The 24,150-nt window shown below is 38.3% G+C and overlaps 1 protein-coding gene across 1 annotated transcript in view; it reads right to left on the bottom strand.

Annotated features, from left to right (window-relative positions):
* LOC122016611 (probable GABA transporter 2) overlaps positions 1 to 2,967 on the bottom strand; it is a 46,918-nt gene extending 43,951 nt beyond the window's left edge. Inside the window, exons 1-3 of the mRNA XM_042573974.1 lie at positions 2,815 to 2,967; positions 2,468 to 2,698; positions 2,274 to 2,371 (exon numbers count right to left, since the gene is read on the bottom strand). Of these exons, the coding sequence (XP_042429908.1) occupies positions 2,274 to 2,371; positions 2,468 to 2,698; positions 2,815 to 2,920 (435 nt within the window). The 5' untranslated portion in view covers positions 2,921 to 2,967. The remainder of the gene's footprint in view (positions 1 to 2,273; positions 2,372 to 2,467; positions 2,699 to 2,814) is intronic.
* Between the last annotated feature and the right edge of the window lie 21,183 nt (positions 2,968 to 24,150).

Below are 24,150 nucleotides of genomic sequence, written 5' to 3'. Positions count from 1 at the left end.
GCCCCGGACGCCCGAAGTCCGGATGCCTCGACTTGATCCAGGTGCCTGGACAAAGTCAACTCAGCATTGACTTTGTCCGTTCTACTGCTTTGGTCGCTTGGGTGATTTTTCGGCCATCTAGAGTTGAGCTTATCCGAACTCAACTCCAGCCATCTCTCCTCGAGTAGTCATCTCCGACTTCTCATCCCTCGGAAGCGCCGCCGTGTCTTTTGCTTAACTTCTTGCGTTCCTAAGTCCCTACACACTCAGACGCAAAACATCAAATACGTAGAGCCTAACTTGACTTGATTGATCATATCAAAATCACCACGGGGTACTTACAATTGGTTCCACAATAATTAACATTCACACATACTTAAGTTAGTATTACATTCATAGACCATGCTCATGTATGAGCACGTGCCCTTGTCCAATTAAGTGAGGCACACTCTTCATCAAACTAGTAGTTTGAGACATTAATTGCTTGTTCATCCAAGAAAGTAATTTACAATGGTCAATTAGAATCAAAGGTCAAAATAGACCGGAACGATATGATCGGAACGAACGAGTAGTGTCAAAATTTCGAGCAGTGTCAAAATTTCGATCTTTGACCGGAACGATATTGTTTGTATATCGTGTCGTTGTGTCGATGCATGGTGCCAATAATAGATTAAAATTGAAGAAAGAAGGAGATGATGCAAAGGAAAGAGACATTGCTTGTGCCAAGCATAATTTTAAATCTTGTATCATACTAGGCATAACAATTAAAACATATAATTCTGATAAATTATTGAAACTTAATACCACTAGGCACAACCAATATCTCCTTCCTTTACTTTATCTCCTTTCTCTTTCAACCTTTAATTTGTCATTGGCACCTACATCGGAGCATTGACATAATACTAGAACAATATCTTTACAAGTAAAGATTGAAACTACGACATGACTTGAGATTTTGCAATGGTATTAAGTTTCGGTGATTTTTTTTGGAATGATATGTTTTGACTTTTTTGATAGGTACCATGATTGAAATAGCATATTAATGTCCTTATTCAATTAATTGATTACAAAAATATTAATTATCAACCTCGATAGCAACTCATAATAAATAAAAAAAAATTAATATCCCCGAGGCGATGGTGCATCGATAGGATATCCAAGTTATCACCCAGGCACCTGTGGTTCGATATCCAGTTATGATATATTTGCAGGAATTTTTCCTCCAAATAAGACGTGCAACCAAAGGATATTGGGCTGTCTACTGCGCGCGCTTCTCGATTTATCTTGATGGCCGATAGAAAAATTCTATAGGATTAGACGGATCATCCCAGAACTAATCAATGAGACTAACTAAATTTATCATAATAAATTAAAATAAAATCCTTAGCTGGTACACCAACGAAAAACATGAAAAGTATAAAGGATGATATATATAATATCAACAATATTATAAATGAGAGCATGACAATCTTCATCATATCAATAAGAGTAGTGTCTGATCCACTCATTGGTATAGCGTATATCAATTAATAATTCAAATAACTTTTTTAAGAAAAGTTAGTAATTGATATACGCATAGCGACCAATGGGTGGGTTAAGCACTATTTTTACTGGTAGGATCGAACTTACCTAGGAACAGAATGTTAGGCTTGCATGAGAATTATTAAGAAACACTGCAAACTTTCTTGAACATCACAAAATCACAGAATTTGGAGCATTCATTTGATTTTATGCAAATTCTGTCAAATAGCACACAAGGAAGCAAGAGGATGACGATTGATGAAAGCTACCTATTTCAAGAAAATTAAACAATATTGTCTGAACGATTGAAAAAAATACCTACTATACTCGTCCAATAAAGTAACTGACCATCATCTGAAAATAAACATTAAGAACTGTTTGACCCATTCTTCATATTTTGATGAAAAGGGGAGGCAAAACCCTATATGGTGTGCTTCATTCTTTCTCTTTTTTTAGCAGGAAGAAAAAAGATAAAAAATCCCAACACCTATTTGACTCATTCTTGCTCCTTCGCATCCCTTAATATGACAACTAGAAGCTGACAAATTATAAATAAATAAATAAAATTTTAAAGTCAACTCAAGGAATTGTGCACGAGTTAGAACATGCAGAAACTCATTAAATATTGACTTCATCTATCAATATAAAGTTCAATTAAATGAATGAATCGATAAGCACTTTGTTAACTACCACAATATTTAACTACAAGACAAAAGGAAAACAAAAAAAGTAAGCAGAAGAAACGAAGGGAAAGTAACAGCAAAATTATCTACCTTGAGGCATTGTCCAGCGAGCAAAATGCATCCGATGCTTATTCCAGTGTTAACTGCCGACTGAAAGAAAACCACAAGGTAGAATATCCAACCAAATCCTACCGCACAAAAAGGGTTAAACAATAAGGAAACCAAGAGATCAAAAAAATAAAATAAAATAAAGAAGAAGAAGAAATGTTAAACTACACCTGTACCTAATAGATCGGCGGTGAGCTCTCGGAATCGGATGTGCCGCCGTCCTTGCTTCTCGCAGTGGTCAAGGACCTTGGACATGAGAGTATAGGCGTAGAAAGTGACGGCGCCAACAGCCGTGAGAGACGCCAGTCCTAGGCCCCAGCCGAGACCCCGAAAGGCATAGGGCAGCGTCAGAATCGTCGGGCCCACGATGGCCGTCGTGAGGTGGAATCCGGCATGCCACCAGCTGCCTGTAAAACCAGTTAAGAGACAGTGCGGGCAAAGTTGATCCAAACTAAGGTGGAAGCAATCACCAGCAGCGAGGGGATAGGCTTCCTGTGGAGATAAGCGGAGAAAAAGGTATCACCTTTGGATTCGAGGACGAAGGCAGCGCCGGCGTCGACGGGGGCAACCCTGCCGGTCGAGCTATTGACAGCGATGGAATAGGAATTCTGTGAGCCTTCTTCTCCCATGGAGGAGGACGAAAGAAGAAAGAGAGAGAATTAAACAGAAGGGCCAAATGTCATGCTCATTTGCTACGACTCCACAGCACGACCAGGCCACAACTCACAAGCTATTGTGCGGCGGGCCCCTTCGAGTCGGAGGGAGTTGAAACGGGTTGGGTGGTGCCATTTAGGATCCGAATCCAGAATTATGGGACGTATGATCGGATCGTAACCATAAATCCGTCATAATTAATTGTCATCTCTCTAGATTCATTATCCTTTACAGGGGCGGACTGAAACAGGGGCTAAGGGAGACTTTAGCCCTCCCTTCTCCTCCTCGAGTTCACCGAACCATCTAGTATGACGGTTCCTGACTATGGGAGCTACTTTTGTAGTCTCTAATTTTCTTCTTTGACAAATTTTTATGTAGAAGGTGATGAAGCGGATGGTGTTGGTGGAGAAATTGAGTCAACCTGAGCTCCAGGCCTTCCTCCTTCCGTCTCCTCCCCGTCCTTCCCACCCAAAAGGACACGTTGAAGCGCGTCTACGCATGCGATCGGTGGTGGTAGTGACGGATGACCTGTGCAGGGTGGATTCAGCCCCTTGTAAAAAATTTTCTAGTTCCGTCCCTGATCCTTTAAATTATAATTTTAGTCGAGACGGATGATTGAAAGTCGTCGGCGGTGGACAAGTGACCAGGTTACCGAGCGCCGAGCGAGGGTGATCTTTGGGTGACCTCGGATCTCCCGCTCCGATTCAAATTATAATTTATAGGGAATGATAAATTTAAAGAGAGATCATAACTATTTATGATTAGATCACGATGATAATTATAAATGATCTATCTTCTAATCCATTTATTTATGGACTAAAGGATTTAGCATCTTGTGACCGTGTCGTGTTTTTGAAAAAAAACAATTGTAAGTTAGTTTTGTAGGAAATAACATTTAGTAAAAAAAAATAAAATATAATAATACAATAAAAACAAAGAGATATTAAGTTCAAAATTGATTTTTTTAAAACTATTTCTAATTTTAAAATTTTTATTCTTTCTTGTCTCTACCAAGCTCCCGTCCTAACACAACCCATTTATTTGAAATCAAACCAAACATAGTTTAAATTAAATTAAATCAAATGATGATTCAATTCAATTTATACCATTGGTGTAATGAGCTTCTAAAATTGAGATGATTGGCAAACAACATGATTTGGTGAAAGTATTCAAGAAAGTTAAAATTGATTAGATGCTTGAAGTAAGTGAAAAGTCTAAGTATGATTAAATACTTGACAGTTTGGAAAGAAATTTTGATACGTCAAGATTGACCTAGGTAAGAGAAAAATCTTGACAAAGTAGGACTATTATTGTTGAGAGCACAATATTTAATTCAAAATTTTGATATATGACTAAAGTTAAAATTAGATTTATTGAAATCTAACATGGTACTGTCATGTTAGCAGCCCTTTTATGACTGTCCCACGCCATTAAGAGGGAGTTCAACAACAAACTAAATTGGCAAGTGCATCGGTGGGGGCCCGCAGAGGTGATGAAGATTTGTTGAGATTTAATGAATTGATGTCAAGTATGTAGGAGTATGTAACTTGACAAGTGGAAAGTTGTATTGAAGTTAGGCAAGTGAACTCCTGGTTAGAAATCAAATAGTGGCTAAATTCTAATGCAGCTAGCCAACTGAAGACCTGATTGGAATTAGGCAAGAGCTAAGTCTTGGTTGGAAATCAAACAAACAAGACCAATCCAAGTGTGTGGAATCAGTTGGGAGCTGATTGCTTGGCAACCCAAACTAAACGAGTTAAAATATAGTCAAGTACGTGTGAGTAACTTTAAATTGTGTATCTTACTAATTATAGGTAACTACTGCAAGAAAATATGTTCGATGGTTCTAAGCTATTAAAGGGAGTGCGGGGTAATTGGCTGGTGATAACTCTCGACAAAGGGATTTCAGAGGGTTCAAGCGACTAGGGTAGCTTCCAAGAGATCGATAGATACCATTATCAGCAATCTAAACGAGTCGGGTCAAGATCAGATTTGACCCCTTTACAGGTGACCGGAGGGCTTTTAATGGACCGAGTAGCTCAATTAACTTTGTCTACCAAATAGAAGTTTCAACCATGTTAGCACAAATACAGGCGATCAGAGAGTCTCTAATCAACTGAGAGAGTACTATAAAAAGAGGTTCGAGGCTGACCTTACAAATCACTCAATCACCAATTCATGACCATTCTTCTCTGTTCTCATGCTCTAGTGCTCTTGTGCTTTTTATGCTGCAACATATTGTGACACTGCGCTTAAATTCTGATTGGCAACATCAAGAATTCATTTTCATTTATGTTGTGTTGCCTTATTTTATTACTGTGCTTATTTTTTAGATTTTTTCTGTAAAATTTTTCTATCTAAGAGAAATTTAGAAATAAAAATTATATTTTTATTATTAAAGTGTGTGTCTATTGTTTGCCTTGATTTTGTTGGATCGAAAGATACAAGAGAGGGGGGGGGGTGAATCTCATGCGTTTAAAACTTATCGTTTCCTTTTCATAAAACTAAATCAAAGTAACAACCAAATAAAATAAACCAAATAAGAACACAATTTGCTAGGGTTCACTCTCCTAGGATTTTCCCTTTATTGGAAATTCAATCCTCTAAGACTTCTCACTACTTAAGGTTCACTCCTATAGAATTTTCCTCTTACTAAGCATTTGGTTACTCTTGACCTTTTTAGACTTTCTAGTCACTTGGTAGACTACTCACCCTTGCCAGACATCTGGTCACTTTGACTTACCTAAACTTATTAGTCACTCGGTAGATTACTCACCCTTGCTAGACATCTAGTCACCTTGACTTGCTTGAACTTGCTAGTCACTCGGTAGACTTCTCACCCTTGCTAGTCATTTGGTCAACTTTGACTTGACTAGACTTTCAAATATCATGTCATATTTGGATAATGCTTAGTAAAACCTAACTAGACTCCATTAAACATATTGTCAAACAAATATTAAAACTTGGAGGTCGATTACACCAATAATATCCCTTTTTTTATGTTTGACAATATGTTTAAGTTAAACTAATTACTTAACCCAACTTATAAGTCTTTTGACCAAATGGAAAGAATTAAGGTTTCTAACTTAAACCTTATAACAACATAATAAAATAAAGCAAATAAGAATATAATTTGGTTTTACTTAGTTTATAGTAGATCTATAAATGAACTAAACATTCGTGAACAAACTTGATATTCGACTTGGTAAGTACTTGTTTATGTTCATTCAATATATACAAGATCAACTAAATGAACAAGCTTGAAAAACTCATTTAACTAAATGAATAAGCTTGAACATATATTATTAGTGTAATCGACCTCTAGGGTTTTTATGTTTAATAATATATCAATGTCGGGTCAGGTTGACTAAGGGTTAATTTAAATAGAACTTGATGTTTGAAAGAGTGAAGTCTAGTTATGACTAGATGACTAGCAAAAGTTAGGCAGGTGAGAAGTCTACTAAGTGACTAGTCCTAATTGGAGGTTAGGTAAGGGTAAGTTCCTAATTGGAGGTTAGGTAGGTGAGAAGTCTATTGAGTGACTAGTCCTAACTAGAGGTTAGGCAAGGGGATGCCCTAGTGAGTGAAGCTAGACCCTAGTGAGTGAAGCTAGGTAGTGGAAGTCCTGGTGAGTTAAGTTAGGCAATGAAAGTCCTAGTGAGTGAAGCTAGGCCCTAATGAGTTGATGTGCATAGGTTATATATGCTTCTAGGCATTGTTGGACACACATCTATTTGTGTTTCATGAACATAATCTATATTTATTGTATCCTATTTTATTATTATTTCATACACCCATTCTATTTGTTAGGAAATCTGTTCTTTGCTTGTTTTAATTGACAAGACATAATTTGGAATGAAAATGGAGCAAAGACGCACATTGAAGCAAATAAAGAGAAAATCAATAACCTGGTCGTGCTCCAGAGGCACGACCATGTGCCAGCCTGAGGGCAGGTCGTGCCCCATAGGCACAACTGTGCCTCCCCACCCGATAACAGCCAGGGTATAGCTAATGTGTACATTTCATATATGTTTTTTTATCATAGTTTGAAACACATCCTATCCCATTTTATATGCATATATTTTATGTTTTTATCTTTGTATGCTTTTTTTTTATTACTTTTAGTTTGAAGAACTACCCTTTATATATTTTCACTGATAGGACATAAATTTAGAGCTTAAAAGGATCATTGAAAGTAGAGTAGAGTAAGGAGCTAAACACACGAAGTGCCTATAAAGAAAAAGGATTCAAAAACCCATTAAAATAAAGTTTTAATCAAGAAACACACTCCGACAATGTCCCATGACATGAGCATGCTCATACGGAAGAAATTAGGTATAAAATGGTTTTAAAATGACCCCAAACAGCTCCCACATGGCCAGCCTATGTGGCTGGGCATGGCTCGTGTTGGGTTCGACCATTTTCACATGGGTACCCATGCGAACCAACATAGCTGTGATGCTCTGCCTACACCGCAGACTTAATTTCAAATGTCCATAACTTTAGCTCGGTTCGAACCATGGATCATACTGTTGGGATATATACTAAAAGTCTAGCTTTTGGTATAAGATATTTATTTTGAAATAAGAATCACATTGGTTATGCATGTATTTAGTTAAATGTAGTTGTCCATTTAATTTATATTGTAGATAACATGATGTTTGATGTGACACAGAAGATCATGTTATCAGTTCCTTATAAATTATAAATAGTAACTTACAACCAAAATGGAATGAGACAAAACATTAGAGTGGTTGTAGTGTAATTTGGTATTAGTTTATCTTAATTATAAAATTACACTAGTACACTATGTGTGTATTGAGCATGACCATTTGAGGTTGTTTCTTTTATACTGACTACATAAAAGAACAAAACCTCTGTTATTATGGATATGCGTACTCTTAATCCCGATATAATAACAAGCACATAGACTTAGTATTTATTTCTTTAATTTATCAATGGGTGAGATTTAGTTCATTAAATCAATAGGCCCGATAAGTTGGGAAATGATATTATTTATATGGTGTGTTGTTGATTATAGAAGGAAACTATGTCCTAGTAATCTAGGTTGATGATATCCCCTTGAGCAGCTCATAAGGATTATCATGTAAACCCTGCAGGTGGACTTAGTCCAGCATGATAATAAAGTTGAGTGGTACTACTCTTGGAGATAGATATTAATTAAGTGACTTGTTAGTAACTCATTAAATTAGTAGACATTCGATATCTTAAACACAGGGAGATTAATGCACTCATAATAAGAAGGAGCCCATAATGTAATTTGGGATTGGTGGGGTAGTTCAATAATAACTCTTTAGTGGTATGAGTTATTATTGATGAACTTGAATTGGGTGTCACGCCCCAGAGGAGTCCCTGTCCGAAGAAATTTCGGCAGCATCTCCCCTGTACGACGGACAATCTGAAATTTCTACATAACCCATATACCTCAGCCACAGGCGGCTGGAATAATAACAATAAATAAAAAATAATCACCATGCAGTTTATATAGATATTCAGCCTCTGGCTGTCACAACCACACAGTTAATAATAGTAATCACAATATTATACTGACTCGAAATCCACCCTACTCCACTACACTCGTAAAACTCAAATCCGACGAAACTCACCTCTTCTGCCGTCCAGGCAGGCATGTAGTAAAAAATATATCGAATAGAACATCCATCAATATCAAAAGAAAACATACGATGTCCAAGTATCCAAATAACCAAGTACACACATAAGCAAATAAAAAAAAACCAAACCAAATGGTAAATAAATCCTCGAGGTCTGCAGGGATCTAGCACTACGTGTAGTGAGGACTAGCGACTGGAACTCCCTCCGGACAGCATCAACCTAAAAATAACAACAATGGAGGCGGGGTGAGTCCAACACTCAGCAGGTACAATTGATATACAAAGTAGGGAAACAACACCTAGCACTAATCATGCGTACAGTCTCCTGACAAGAAAGATAAAAAAAAAATGCTTCTGAAGTAAACAGGAGAATACTGTACTAACCAGGTCCTGAGTATAAGGTCAAACAGTCTGAGGGATAAGGAAATCCTGTATGCATGTCAAACATAGGTATCCAAACAATATGCAGCATATAAATGCAACAAACACAAGCACAAGCAATAAATGCATCATGCATATGATGCCCATGATGCGTCCTGGTCACCCCTCACGCCAGTCGATCATCTCACACAATAGTGAGGCCGAGTGGGTAGGGCTGTGACAACCGTGCACTCTGTCGTCACTACTCCTGATGAGTGACCGAGTGGACGGGATGCTGTCGGAGTACACCTATCCTCCTACCCCAAATCATAAATGGGGGAGCGCAATGCTCTCAACTCCCGGTACACAGTGACGGGGAGGAATCCCTGCCGGATAACACGTTGTGTCTCACTATCCATGAGTGGACCAACGGTGCCTAACAGAGTCCCTGCTGCAACACACTCTGCCTGAATCGACCACTAACCCATGAGTGGTGGTGTGTGCAGATCCATGTAACTGGCGATGTGCTCAACAATAATGGAGCGGACTATCGCACAGCATGCAATCATGCAAATGGTGCATGGCAAAAAAAAAAACATCCTGACCTAATCCATATATATAGAAAAGTGCACCCTAGGTCAACGGATCATATCGAATTAAAGGTACACAGAAGGTATAAAAACCTAGGTCCTGAACATGGTGAAGCATGGTATATCGCTACCCCCTATAAGCATGTATAAACAAATAAAGTATACATGGGATGCAAATCAAGTAATCAATCAATCATGTATCAGATAATGGGTAGTGACTAACCGAAAGAAATAAAGGGCATAATTAATGCAACTTGTTAAATTCACTACTATGTATATCAAATGACATACGTCAAAAGTACCCGCCTCCAATAGGAAAAGTCCAATCAGTCCAAATCCGATGTCGAGATACTCGTCTCGCGTCAAGGTCCTGTATAGCAAACATAATGTCTAGTTTAGCTATTTCTATAACACCACAATTAGCCAAACTACATTCTAATCCAATTAAAGAAATTCTAAATTGGATCCAACTAATCCTTCCAACACAATTAATGAACCCTAAACAACACATAACAATCTATTCTTAATTCCAACTCAATCTACAACACGAATACAACCCTCTACTTCTTACCTCAATTCATAGCCACTTCTAATGACTCACAGCCGAAGAGTGTGATGCCGGTCGTTGCAAACTGGCAAGGTGAAGTTGTTGATTTCCCAAATTTGCACTCTGGATCAAAATCAACACATTAACCCTTGAGCATAAAACTCAAATCATGATCCATCACCTGAAACAAACAACTAATCACTCACTACTCAAGCTGCACAGATTAACATCATCAATCCTGTAAATGAGTTAATCCTCACTTAATGAACACACTTTGCATCCAAACCTCAACAAACTTACAACCAAAAATCAAAATGTCTTACCCAATTCCTTGTGCCGGCATTGCTGGTGATCGGCATCGGCGACCCGGTGGATCCAAACTAGGCACGGGAGAGGGCAGCAACGCTTAGGCGTGAGATCAACAGAGGCAAGAGTCGCTCGATCCAGAATCGGTCGTTCGGCCGTGGCGCAGGGGAAAAACAGGAAGAGTGGCAGTGGCATCAGGACTGGCTAGGGCACGACTCAGTGAGGAAGAAACTCACGAGAGGGAGAAGAACTCGCCACTAGATGGCTGGTGAACCGGCGCTAGGGCACAAAGATGATAACACTGATCGTGTCGAGAGAACACAGCGGTGCCGGCAGGGTACAGCGGCGGCAGCAGGCGTTGCTGTGGTCGGCGTCGGCTACTGTGAACCCAAACTAGGGCACAGAAATCGGCCGGATGGAGTGGCGCGAGGAAGGAGGTAGAAGGGTTCAGCCGGCGGTGTCTCGTCGTACCAGAGGAGGAAGAGGGTCTCGGTTGTGCGGCTCGGGAGGAAGAAAACGAGAAGAAGGGGAAGTGGCCGAGGGTTAAGGCTTCGGCGGCCGGCTTCGGGCGGAGGAGAAGAGGGCGGTTAGGGCAAGAGGAGGCGCGTCGGGTGTCGGGGGAGAAGGAGTGAACGGCGACACTATTAAAGGGAAAGAAATAAAATCAAAAGAAAAGGAAATATAAACATTTCCTCTCTTAAATAGGGTAGCCTAAACAGACTTTCCCGGACCCCATTTTTGTCCCTTTAACTCGTCCGTACGAGCTCTGAAAAATTCCCGAAAAATTTCCAAATATTTCAGAAAATTCCCTTATTAATATTCACCTATTTTTGGTATTTTACATTGGGTGTTCGGGGCGAACACAGGAAGCTCAAGCTCATCGGGAGATCAAAACCAATTTCTCCTCTCGGTCCCTGTTGTAGCCTCTATAAAGTCTTGTATCCACAAAGTTCACTTCTTACCCAAGTAATGGGTCGGATGCATCCTTGCTTGGAGCAAGGGGGGCCGGCCAAGCATTAATTTGGAGCCAAGTAGTGGCCGGCCAAGCTTGGTGTCCAAGCTAGGGCCGACCACATAAGAATAAAAGGGGGTTTTAATTTTGTGTAAAATTTTTCCTTTTATAGCCATCCTCATGATTTTAAAAGAGGGTTTTTAAATTTTTAAAATCTTTCCTTTTATAGCTATCTACAAAGGATTAAAGAGAAATTTTAATTTTGTTAAAATCTTTCCTTATTTGTAGTTTAAAAGAAAGATTTTAATTTTTGATAAAACTTTCCTTTTTTGTAACCATGATTTAAAAAGAGAAGTTTTAATTAATCTTTCCTTTTTGTAGTTGTCTACATGTTTTAAAAGAGAGAGATTAATTTTAAAACTTTCCTTTATTGCCATGTACAATAGGAAATTTAGAAAAGAGAGATTTTAATTATTGTTAAAATTTCCTTTTTAATGAGAGACCACAAATAAGGAAGTTTTAATTATGTTTAAAATTTTCCTTTTTTGCCATGACCAAGGATTATAAAAGAGAAGGAGAGGGTGCCTCATGAGATACACAACCTAAGCCTTGCCTCCTCTTCTATTGTGGCCGAAACCCTCTTCTTCTAATCCTTGTTGGCTGTCCCTTGCTTCTCTTCTTTCTCCTTGTTTTCTTTCTTTTAAGGCCGACAACACATCAAAGAAGTTCCATCTCCTTGGTGGCCGGTTATTTAGAGGAGAAGAAGAAGAGAAGGTAGTTTCCTATTTTGGCATCTCTTGGTGGCTCGAGAGTCTTGGAGGAGAAGAAGTGGTTCGGGTGGATTCCATCTTGGTAGATCGTTGCCCACACAACGTCCAAGAAGAGGAGAGGAATACAACAGAAGATCAAGATGCCTTTAGTTACAAAGAAATGTATAACTAATTAATGGTTTCCGATTCTTTGCATGGATTCTGAAACACCAACACAAGAGGCTAGCGATTTTATGTTTCGATTTTGTGCTGTCGATTTTGTATTTCAATTTTGCGTCTCGATTTTGTGTTTCTATTGTGGTCTCTATAGTTAAACCTAGGGTTACTGTAAGAAGTTAAATATCCAATTTTTTTGAAAGGCTTTGTCTAGGAAGTGGTGGATGATCCCATAACCAAGAAGGACTAGTGCCTCGCTATGTTTAACCTAGAAGCTAATATTTGAAATAGATATTTAATCAACTTCTATAATATGGTTTAACTTAGGAAGATCACATCGGTTAAACTTGGAGTAAAAATGTTAAGTATCGTTTCCAATCCAAGTTTAACTTCTGAAGAGCATCTTGGATTAATAATGTTAAGCATCATTTGCAATCCAAGTTTAACTTCAGTAGAGCACATGGGTAGCTAGGTAAAGTTCTGTGCTTGTACAAATTTTTTTATAGGAGAAATAGAATGGAATCCAGGTGTAGCAACCAATAATTGGTATCAGAGCTAGGTTTATGCCTCTGTGTGTTTGATTTTCAGTTAATTATGCACTTTTCATACATAAGTTTAGGCAGAATAATAGTAGGATGTACAAATAGATTAACTCTGTGGTTGCAGTCTCCAACTATTATAGTCTATTGTGATTATGTGTGATTGGACCCTCGGACATGTCGAGGGCATTTTATATGTGTGCATGATTGTAATTATTAAATACAACAGGAGCTGTATTAGTTATTTGGATTTTACATTCTGTTCGATCTAGATTACATGTACATTCCTTCGTGGAATATAGTGTTGGTGCAATTGACCTATGTTTTGATGTGTGTGTCAAAGAGTTTAAGTTAGGCTTTCATATGTATTTGATATGTGTTTGAGTCTTGCAGGACTTGGAGGAATACATGTGGAACTTGGTGCGTCCAAGTGTGGGAAGCTCATACAAGGGCTCAGATCGTTGAGTCGGTGAAGGATGGTGTTGAAGACATCTGAGGGACTACAGGACGAGGAGTAATGGAGTGGAGCCAAGGGAAGTGGACTTCAAGGTAACGTGAAGGATGACACGGAGAGGAGCCGCGGGCTCGGGAACATCTGAGAGACGAAGGCCGAGGAAGAGGACTTCAAAGGCGACTCCGGAAAGGATGAGAGGAGTGAATGTACTGGGACCAGTCGACTGGTCATGGGACCAGTCGACTGATCCAGCTTCGCAGAATACACAGAAGCATTCTGTGCTTGTCGGCTACGGGGACCAGTCGACTGGTACATAGCCGTTGGCGGAATTTGGCTTTCTGCAGAGAGCCGTTGGCCGGATCCAACGACACACCAGTCGACTGGTGCTTAGACCAGTCGACTGGTGTCGGGGTTTGAGTTGATTTATGATCAACTCTCTCCTCTTATTTAAGGAATGCTTTGGGGCTTGAAGAGGGTTACTGGTGCTAATTGTAAACCTTCTTAGTCTTGCCCAAAGCTTTCAAGTTCAATTCTCTTCCTCCCAATCTAAATTCCATCTTGTAAAGAGGAAGAGATCATCTTGTGAGAGGTTTGCTCCACCGAGAAGGAGAAGCTCTAGCCGGAGATTGCCGGGGACTGATCCACCGAAGGATCAATGGCTCGTCCACCTCAAGGACACGTCGTGGAGTAGGAGCATCATCTCCGAACCACGTTACATCGAGCGTGTTAGCGTTTGTATTCTTATTTGTTTCTAATTGCTTTAGTTTTGGTATTTCCGCTACGCACTAACCTTTTGTAGAGAAGAAATGGATTCGGGGGTGGCCTAGCTATCTAACCCCCTTCAAGCCGGCCACCGATCCTCCAACATATAGGATCGATAAATATAAAATTTTATTTTTTTGTCGCGGATCGTATCCTTGCGAGGCGTGGTGCTATTTGAGGACCAGAGGCGCAGTGGAAAAAGGAAGAAAGATAGACGTGATGACATGATCCATTGGCGGCGACTAGGGTTTGTGGCACACGGAGGATAGCTATGGATGAGGCCATAATAGTTGGAAAATTAGTTTTCATATTTATTGCCTTTTATGCTATGATGTGATGTGTTTGTGTGCTTGTGTGCATGTTAAAATTCCTCGTTTCTAAATAACTAAGTGGGAGAGGAATTAATTAAATTCCACAATCTCCATTACTGGTTTGTAAGTGATGTATTCAAACTTGTGTATTGGCTCTGAGTGCCTTCCTCCACATCGGATGAGTTTGTTTGTGGATCACTAGATCAAACTTCCTTAATGGATGATTATAGGAAATTATTTAGGAGCGTGTGATCTTCTCTATCTGAAGGGGCACAATCCTATTTAATGGACTTAGTATCAAGTAATGGTATACACTTAGGCGCATTTAATAGTATCTTCCCCATCAGAGTCACTGCTGTTATTTGTATGACCGAAGAAAAACCAACTATTAATTTGTCATAAAGTTACATTGACAAGATAATAAAATTAATGGGTAAAACCCCCTCTTACAAATGTTTGAATTTGTATACGTCCACACTAACATGACATACAAAATTTACGGTGTTTGAGGTAATTTTATTTGTCATAAAGTTAGGTTGACAAGATAATTAATGGGTAAATCCCCCTCTTATAAATGTTTGAATTTGTATACGTCCACACTAACGTGGCATACAAAATTCACGGTGTTTGAGGTGTTGGTGAATTTAAATGATATTATTTGAGGAATCAATATTATTTTAAATTCTAAAGCCTTGACCAAATATTTTGTGATTCTTAGGATGACCTTCAATCCCCTTGTTGTTATATTAAAAGAGAACAAACTTACTGGTCCCAATTACATTGATTGGAAACGAAACCTGGACATTGTCTTAATTGCTGAAGGCTATAAGTTCGTACTTTTTGAGATCTGTCCAAGCTTGCCTAATAGTGATTCTAGTGAAGAGGAGATTGAGTGTCATAAGAAATGGGTCAGGGCAGATGAGATGAAGCGGTGTTACATTTTGGCTTATATGTAAAATGTGCTACAACATCAGCATCAGGCCATGTCTACTGCTTATGACATGATGCACAATCTCAAGGAACTCTTCAGACACCAGAATCGGGCTGCTAGGCAGGAGGCTATGAGAAACTTGATGACGACCACCATGACTGAGGGGACACCCATGAGGGATCATATCCTCAAGATGATGGCTCATTTAAATGAGATAGAAATTCTTAGAGCTGAAATCGATGGGGAAACCCAGGTCGATATCATTCTCCAAACACTGCCTAAAAGTTTTGAGCAATTCCGCCTGAACTACAATATGAACAAAAGGACATATTCGTTGGCGGAACTTCTGACAGAACTTCAAGCAGCAGAAGGGCTATTTCATCAAAGTTCTCAAATTCACATTGCTGAGAATGTTTCTCCTTCTAAACCGAAAGGCATGAAGAAGAAGAAACAAGCAAAGAAAGTGAATCGATCTCTAGGGACTGGACCAAAAGCAGGTGTGAAGAAGCCAAAGGGCAAGTGCTTCATATGCAAGCAATCTGGACATTAGAAGGTGGACTGCCCTCTTAGAAAGGAGAACAATAAAGGTATATCTTATTCTCTAGTAGTTAAAACATGTTTAGTGGTGTTATCTACCGGTACCTGGTGTGTAGATACGGGAGCCACTGATCGTGTCTACAATTCATTGCAGGGGTTCCAGGAAACTCGACGACTACATGAAGAGGAGATTACCATCTACATGGGCAATGCTACAAAAGTGGCGGCTATTGCAATGGGAGATGTTTATCTATCTTTAGATAGGAATAAAATATTGATTTTGAGAAATTATCTTTATGTACCAAGTTTTAGAAAGAATTTGATTTCAGTTTCTAAAATTATGAATGGATATTCTGTTTCTTTTGGTAAAGAAAATAGAGTAGTTATCTATTCTGATACGTTGGCTGATAATTTGTATACTCTAAATCTAATAACTCCCATGATATAACAAAATTTATTTTAGGGATATGCTCTGGAAATGACAGTGTACATTCTGAACTTGGTACCTTCTAAGTCAGTACCCTTTACTCCCACAGAATTGTGGAATGAGCGTAAGCCTAGTCTGAAACATATTCGGATATGGGGTAGTCTAGCACATGTGCTGAAGGGAGACACTGATAAGCTGGAATCACGTATAAAAGTTCGTCTGTTTGTGGGTTATCCTAAAGGAACGAAAGAAGGATTATTTTATAGTCCTAAAAAAAAAATCAGAAGGTCATTGTTAACACCAATACCCGATTTTTAGAAGAGGACTATGTAATAAATCACAAGCCCATGAGTAAAATTATTCTTGAGGAAATTAGAGAAGACATGTCTAATTTAGTACCAACTGTACAAGATGAGATACCACAAGAAACTGCAACACGTGTCTCAAATGATGCATAATTATAAGTAATGCCTCATCGTAGTGGGTGGGTTGTTTTGGGACAGTCTTTGGACTTGATCCCTGGTGAACATGAACATGATCCCTAGACATATGATGAAGTAAGAGATCTTGGAACATTCATTTTAATGAAGTGATCCAGTCTTATGGATTTATTCAGTGACCGGATGTGTCTTGTGTATACAAGAGGAGTGATGAAAACGTGGTGGTATTTCTTATACTATAGGTAGATGACATTTTGCTCATTGGCAACAATGTCAAAGTGTTGTCAGATGTAAGGATATGGTTGTCCATGTGTTTTGATATGAAGGACTTGGGAGAATGTGGATATATTCTTGGGATCAAAGTAATAAGGGATCACAAGAAAAGGATATTGTCTTTATCCCAAGCTTCATACATCAATACTGTCCTTGCTCCTTTTAGCGTGAAAAACTCCAAGAAAGGTTTCTTACCTTTTCGGTATGAAGTACCCTTATCTAAAGAGATGTCTCCTCAGACATCAAAAGAGATAGAGGACATGAAGACAGTTTCTTATGCCTCGGCTGTAGGAAGCCTAATGCATGTGATGCTATGTACGAGACTGGATATTTATTTTGCCGTGGGCATGGTTAGCAGATATCAAAGTAACCCAGGACTGGGACATTGGACTGTCGTAAAAGCATATAAGGACTAAAGATTATATGCTAGTTTATAAGGCAGATAATTTGCTCCCTGTGGGTTACACGAATTCGGACTGAATGGGACAATAGTAAGTTGACCTCGGGATTTTGTATTTACTTTAGGAGGTGGAGTCATAACAATGGAGGAGTGTTAAGCAGAAATGCGTTTCGGACTCCACCATGAAAGCTGAGTATGTGGCAACCTCTGAGGCAGCCATAGAAGCTGTATGGCTCAGAAACTTCATGATGGACTTAGATGTGATTCCTCGTTTACCCAAAATTATTACAGTTTATTGTGATAATAGTGGTGCAGTACTAAATTCGAAGGAACCACGAGCCCATAAGGCAAGTAAACACATAGAGCACAAGAACCACCTAATACGAGGAGAAGTTGTTGTCGCCAAGATTGCATCAGAAGATATCCTGGTAGATCCTTTCACTAAGGCCCTTTCGGCGAAAGCTTTTGATGGGCATGTTGAGGGGATGTGAATCAGATGTATGACAACATATATGGCAGCATAGTCTTTTAGTATAAGTGAGATATTGTTGGGATGTATACTAAAAGCTTAGCTTTTGGTATAAGATATTTATTTTGAAATGAGAATCACATTGGTCATGTCTGCATTTAGTTAAATGCAGTTGCCCATTTAATTTATATTGTAGATAACATGGTGTTTGGTGTGACACAGAAGATCATGTTATCTGTTCCTTATAAATTATAAATAGTAGCTCACAACCAAGATGAAATGGGATAAACCATTGGAGTGGTTGTAGTGTAATTTGGTATTATTTTATCTTAACTATAAAATTACACTAGTACACTATGTGTGTATTGACAGGACCATTTGGAGTTGTTTATTTTTATACTGACTACATAAAAGAATAAAACCCCTATTATTATGGATGTGTATACTCTTAATCCTGATATAACAACAAGCACATAGACTTAGTATTTATTTCTTTAATTTATCAATGGGTGAGATTTAGTTCGTTAAATCAATAGGCCAAATAAGTTGAGAAATGATATTATTTATATGGTGTGTTGTTGATTATAAAAGGAAACTGTGTCATAGTAATCTAGGTTGATGATGTCCCCTTGAGGAGCTCATAAGGATTATCATGTAAACCCTGTTAGAGTGTATACTAAAAGCTTAGCTTTTGTAAACATTTATTTTTGAAATAAAAGAATCACATTGGTCAATATCTACATTTATTTGTTAAATGTAATTGTTCAATTAATTTATATTGTAGACAACATGGTGTATGGTGTCACACACAGAAGATCATATTGTTGATTTTTTATAAATTATAAACAGTTGCTCACCACTAAAATGGAAAAGAACAAACCATCGGAATAGTCGTAGTGTAATTAAGTATTAGTTTATCTTGATTAATAAATTACATTGGACACTCTAAGTGTATTGAGTAGGACCATTTTAGGTAAGTTCTTTTTGTACTAACTTAATAAAAGAACTAGACCTTAGTTATTATAGAAGTGTGTGCTCTTAATCCTAATATAATAACAAGCATATATATTTAATATTTATTTCTTTGACTTATCAAAGGGTGAGGTTTAGCTCGATAAATCAATATGCCCGATAAGTTGGGAAATGATATTACTTATAGTGTGTGTTGTTGATTATAGAAGGAATCTGTATCCTAGTTATCTAGGTTGAGGATGCCCCTAAGAGGAGCTCATAAGGATTGCCATGTTAAACCCTGCAGGTGGACTTAGTCCGACATGACAATGAAGTTGAGTGGTACTATTCTTGGAGCTAGATATTAATTAAGTGAGTTGTCAATAACTTACTTAATTAGTGGACATTCGTTATCTTAAACACAGGGAGACTAACACATTCATGATAAGAAGGAACCCATAATATAATTTGGGATTGGTGCGGTAGTGCGATAATAACTCTCTAGTGGAATGAGTTATTATCGATGAACTTGAGTTGTGTGTTCAGGGTGAACACGGGATACTCAAGTTCATCGGAAGGCCAAACTAATTTCTCCTCTAGGTCCCTGTCGTAGCGTCATTAAAGCCTCAAGTCCATCCAAAGAAAGACCCATCTTGGTGTCCAAGAAGGGGGCCGGTCCATTGCTTGGTGACCAAGCAATGGCCGGCCACATCTCCTCCTAAAGGGACGACCCTTTGCTTAGTGCCCAAGCATGTAGGGGCCGACCACAATAATTCAAACAAGGAGGGGTGTTTTCAATTTTTAAAATCTTCTCTTTGTAGAAAACTACAAGTTTTAAAAGAGAGATTTTAAATTTAAAAACTTTCCTTATTTGAATTAGGTCACATGTTTTAAAAGAAAGTTTAAAAGTTTTTAAAACTTTTCTTTTTTAACCATCCTCATGGTTTAAGGAAAAAAGGAAGAGAAGTTTTAAAATTTAAATTTTCTATCACCATGTTAAAAAAGGAAATTTTATAAGAGAAGTTTTAAATTTTAAAACATGGTTTTAATTTTTGAAACTTTCCTTTTTTAACTCCTAGTTTAGGAAATTGAAAGAGAGCTTGTAAAATTTTATAAGAGGATTTCTTCTTGTAAAATTTTATAAAAAAAATATATATATTTCCTTCCTCTTAAGGGGGTCGACCACCCTTGCTTGGTGCCCAAGAAAGGTGGCTGGCCAAATTAAAAATAAAATTAAAATCATCATCCAATGATTTGGTGATTGATTCAATCAAGAGGAAAGAAAAGAAAAATAAAAAAGGAAAAGGAAAAACAAAGGAAGATTTTAATTTTTGTAAAAATTCTTCCCTTATTTGCCTTGAGCAAGTAATATAAAAGAAGGGGTGAGGAGGCCTCATGAGACACAATTCTTATTCTCTTGCTTGGAGATCTTGGTGTGGCCGACCCCTTCTCTCTCTCTTTTCCCTTGCTCTCTTTCCCTTGGTGGTGGTGGTGGCCGAATATTAGAGGAGGATGAAGAAAGCTCTTGGGTGTTGTTAATCTTGGAGGATCGTCGCCCACACGACGTCCAAGGCGAGGCGAGGAATACGACAGAAGATCTCGAGGTCATTAGCATACAAAGAGAAGGTATAATTAGCAATTGTTTTCCACATCATGCTAGTTATTTCTTTTTGTAAGAATTCCAAACACAAGAGGCATTAGATCTAGTTTTTCGAGTTTGTATTTTCTTTATTTTTCGAATTTGTGATTCGATTGTTCTTTTTGGTTAACCTAAAGTTATTTAAGGAAATTAAACATTAGCTTTCCTTAAAAGACTTTGTCTAGGTGGTGGTGGTTGCTCCAATATCCAAGAAGGCCATGTGCCTCGCTATGCAGTCCTGGAAGCCAATTTTAGAAATTAATATTTAATGGAATTAATAACATAGGTGGATTTGAATCAATAGTGTTAAGTTCCGCTTGCGATTCAAATCTAAACCATTAAGAACAGATAAATTAAATTTGGAATCAATGATGTTAAGTTTCGTCTGCGATTCCTAATTTAACTTCTAAAGAACACAATAGGTTATTTAAGGAAAGGTTCGACACTTATACAAAATTTTTGTACAGTGGAACAGGTATGATTTTCCTAGGACTAACTAACAATTGGTATCAGAGCTAAGGTTTGCCTCTGTGTGTTTTGGTTTTCAAATTAATTATGCACATGTCATACATAATTTAGACAGGATAATAGTAGGATGTGCTAACTTTGTGGTTGCAGGCTCCAACTATTATGACATTTAGATATTGTGTGTGATTGGACCCTTGGGCATGTCAAGGGCATTATTTTGTGTGCATGATTGTATGTATCAAATACAACAGGAGCTGTATTATTTTTAGAATTTTATTTTTGTTCGATCTAGAATACATGTACACTCCTTTATGGGATATAGGATCGATATATGTAAAATTCTATATTTGTCGTGGATCGTATCTTAGCGAGGCATGGTGCTTTTGGAGGACCAGAGACACAGCGGAATAAGAAGCAAGATAGATGCGACAACTCAACCCGATGGCGGTGGCTAAAAAAGACAGCAGCTAAGGTTGGAGCATACTGAAGACAGTGATGGAAAAGACCATAATAGTTGGAAAATTAATTTCCAAATTTATTGCTTTTATTTACTGTGATGTTTAAGTGCATGTGATGTATGCTAGCATAGGTTAAAATCCTCATTTTAAATAACTAAGTGGGAGAGGGATTTAAATAAATCCCATGGTCTCCATTACTGGTTTGTAAGTGATGCAACAAGCTTGCGTGTTGGCTCTGAGTGCCTCCCTCCATAACGGATGAGTTTGTTGCAGATCGCTAGATCAAACTTCCTTTATGGATGGTTATAGGAAATTATTTAGGAGCGTGTGATCTTCTCTAACTAAAGGGGCACAATCCTATTTAATGGACTAAGTATCAAGTAATGGTATACACTTAGACGCATTCAATAGTATCCTCCCCAACAGAGTGACTGCTATTGTTTTGTGTGACCAAAGAAAAACCAACTATTAATTTTATTTGTCATAAAGTTAGGATGACAAGATAATAAAATTAATGGGTTACACCCTCCTCTTACAAATGTTGAATTTGTATACGTCCACACTAACATGACATGCAATATTCACGATGATTTGAGGTGTTGGTTAATTTAAAATAGTATTGTTTGAGGAATCAATATTATTCTAAATTTAGAGTCCCGACCAAAGTTTATTTTTGTGATTCTTAGGATGACTTTCAACCCACTGACCATTATACTGAAAGAGAACAAACTTACTGGCCCCAACTATATTGATTGGAAAAAGAACTTGGACATTGTTCTTACTGCTGAGAGCTATAAGTTTGTACTGACTGAGGCTTGCCCTGATGCACCTAACGGTGACTCTACCCTAGAGGAGATTGAGTATCATAAGAAATAGGTAAAAGCAGATGAGATGGCGTGGTGTTACATTTTGGCTTCAATGTCAAATGTATTGCAACATCAGCATCAAGATTTACCAACGGCTTATGATATAATGAACAATCTCAAAGAACTCTTTGGGCACCAGAGTCGGGCTGCTAGGCAAGAGGCAATGAGAAAGTTAATGATAGCCACCATGTCTAAGGGGACACCCGTAAGGGATCATATCCTCAAAATGATGGCTTATCTGAACGAAATACAAGTTCTTAGAGGAGAAATCGATGGGGAAACCCAGGTCGATATAATTCTCCAAACGCTACCCAGAAGTTTTGAGCATTTCCGCCTGAACTATAACATGAACAAAAGAGAGTATACATTGACAAAACTTCTGACAGAACTACAGGCAGCAGAAGGAATATTTCGTCACAATTCTCAGATTCACTATGCTGAAAATGGTTCTACTTCTAAGTCGAAAGGCAAGAAGAAGAAGAAACAGGTCTTTTCAGCAAAGAAGGTGAATAAACCTCAGGGTATAGGACAGAAAGCTGGAATAAAGAAGCCGAAGGGCAAGTGCTTCATCTGCAAGCAGTCAGGACATTGGAAGGCGGACTGTCCTTGTAGGAATCAGAACAATAAAGGTATATCTCATGCTCTAGTAGTTGAATCATGTTTAGCGGTGTTATCTACCAGCACCTGGTGTGTAGATACGAGAGCCACTGATCATGTCTGCAATTCTTTGTAGAGGTTCCAGGAAATCCGTCGACTATTTGAAGAAGAGATAACCGTTTACATGGGCAATGCTACTAAGGTGGCGGCTGTTGCAGTGGGAGACGTCTACTTATCTTTTGATAGGAATAGAAATTTGATTTTAAGAAATTGTCTTTATGTACCCAGTTTTAGAAAGAATTTAATTTCAGTTTCTAAACTATATTTGGATGGATATTTTGTTTCCTTTAGTAACAATATGGTTATAAAAAGAAATAAGGTGATTATCTGTTCAGGTGCATTGGTTGGTAATTTATATACTTTAAATTCAATTTCTCCCACAAAGCAAAATATGGAAATTAATAACACATATTCTAACTATAATAAGAGAAAAGAACCTTCGGAAATGAACCAAACGTATCTTTGACATCTAAGGCTTGGTCATATTAATTTAAGTAGGATTCAAAGGCTTGTAGCCGATGGACTCTTGGGTTCATTAGAGTTGGAAAATTTTCCAACATGTGAATCCTGCTTGGAAGTTAAAATGACCAAGAGACCTTTTAAGGCCATGGGGTATAGAGCCAAAGATATGTTAGAACTGGTTCATTCTGATTTGTGTGGTCCTATGTCTATCCAGGCAAGAGGTGGTTATGAATACTTCGTCTCCTTTATAGACGATTATTCAAGATACAGATACATTTACCTGATGCGCCGTAAGTCTGAATGCTTTGATAAGTTCAAAGTATATAGGGCTGATGTAGAGAAACGTCTTGGTAAAAGTATCAAGACACTACGGCCTGATCGTGGTGGCGAATACCTCTTTGGAGAGTTTAGGAATTACTTATCAGAAGTCGGGATTCAATCCCAATTGTCTGCACCTGGTACACCCCAACAGAATGGTGTGGTAGAACGAAGGAATATGACTCTTATGGAAATGGTTAGATCGATGATGAGTTATTCAGAATTACCAAATTCATTTTGGGGATATACTTTAGAAACAGCAGTGTACATTCTGAATATGGTACCTTCTAAAACAGTTCCTGTTGGTGCAACATCCCTCAGGTCAAGGTTGACCTGGTTAACCAAGCTGAGTCTTGGTTTGGGTTTAGATGTTTGACAATAAGATATTGATCGAAGAAGAGTCAAGTAGGTCAAGGTTGACCGGATACTTGACTGGGAAGTCCTAACTGGCATGTTAGGCAGAAGGAAGTCCTAGTGAGTGAAGCTAGGCAGAAGGAAATCCTGGTGAGTGAAGCCAGGTGAAAGTCCT

This window comes from Zingiber officinale, chromosome 8B (assembly GCF_018446385.1).
Source record: "Zingiber officinale cultivar Zhangliang chromosome 8B, Zo_v1.1, whole genome shotgun sequence".
NCBI lineage: Eukaryota > Viridiplantae > Streptophyta > Magnoliopsida > Zingiberales > Zingiberaceae > Zingiber > Zingiber officinale.
The sequence above is the reverse complement of the archived record's forward strand: the minus strand, read 5'-3'. Positions and strand labels throughout refer to the sequence as shown.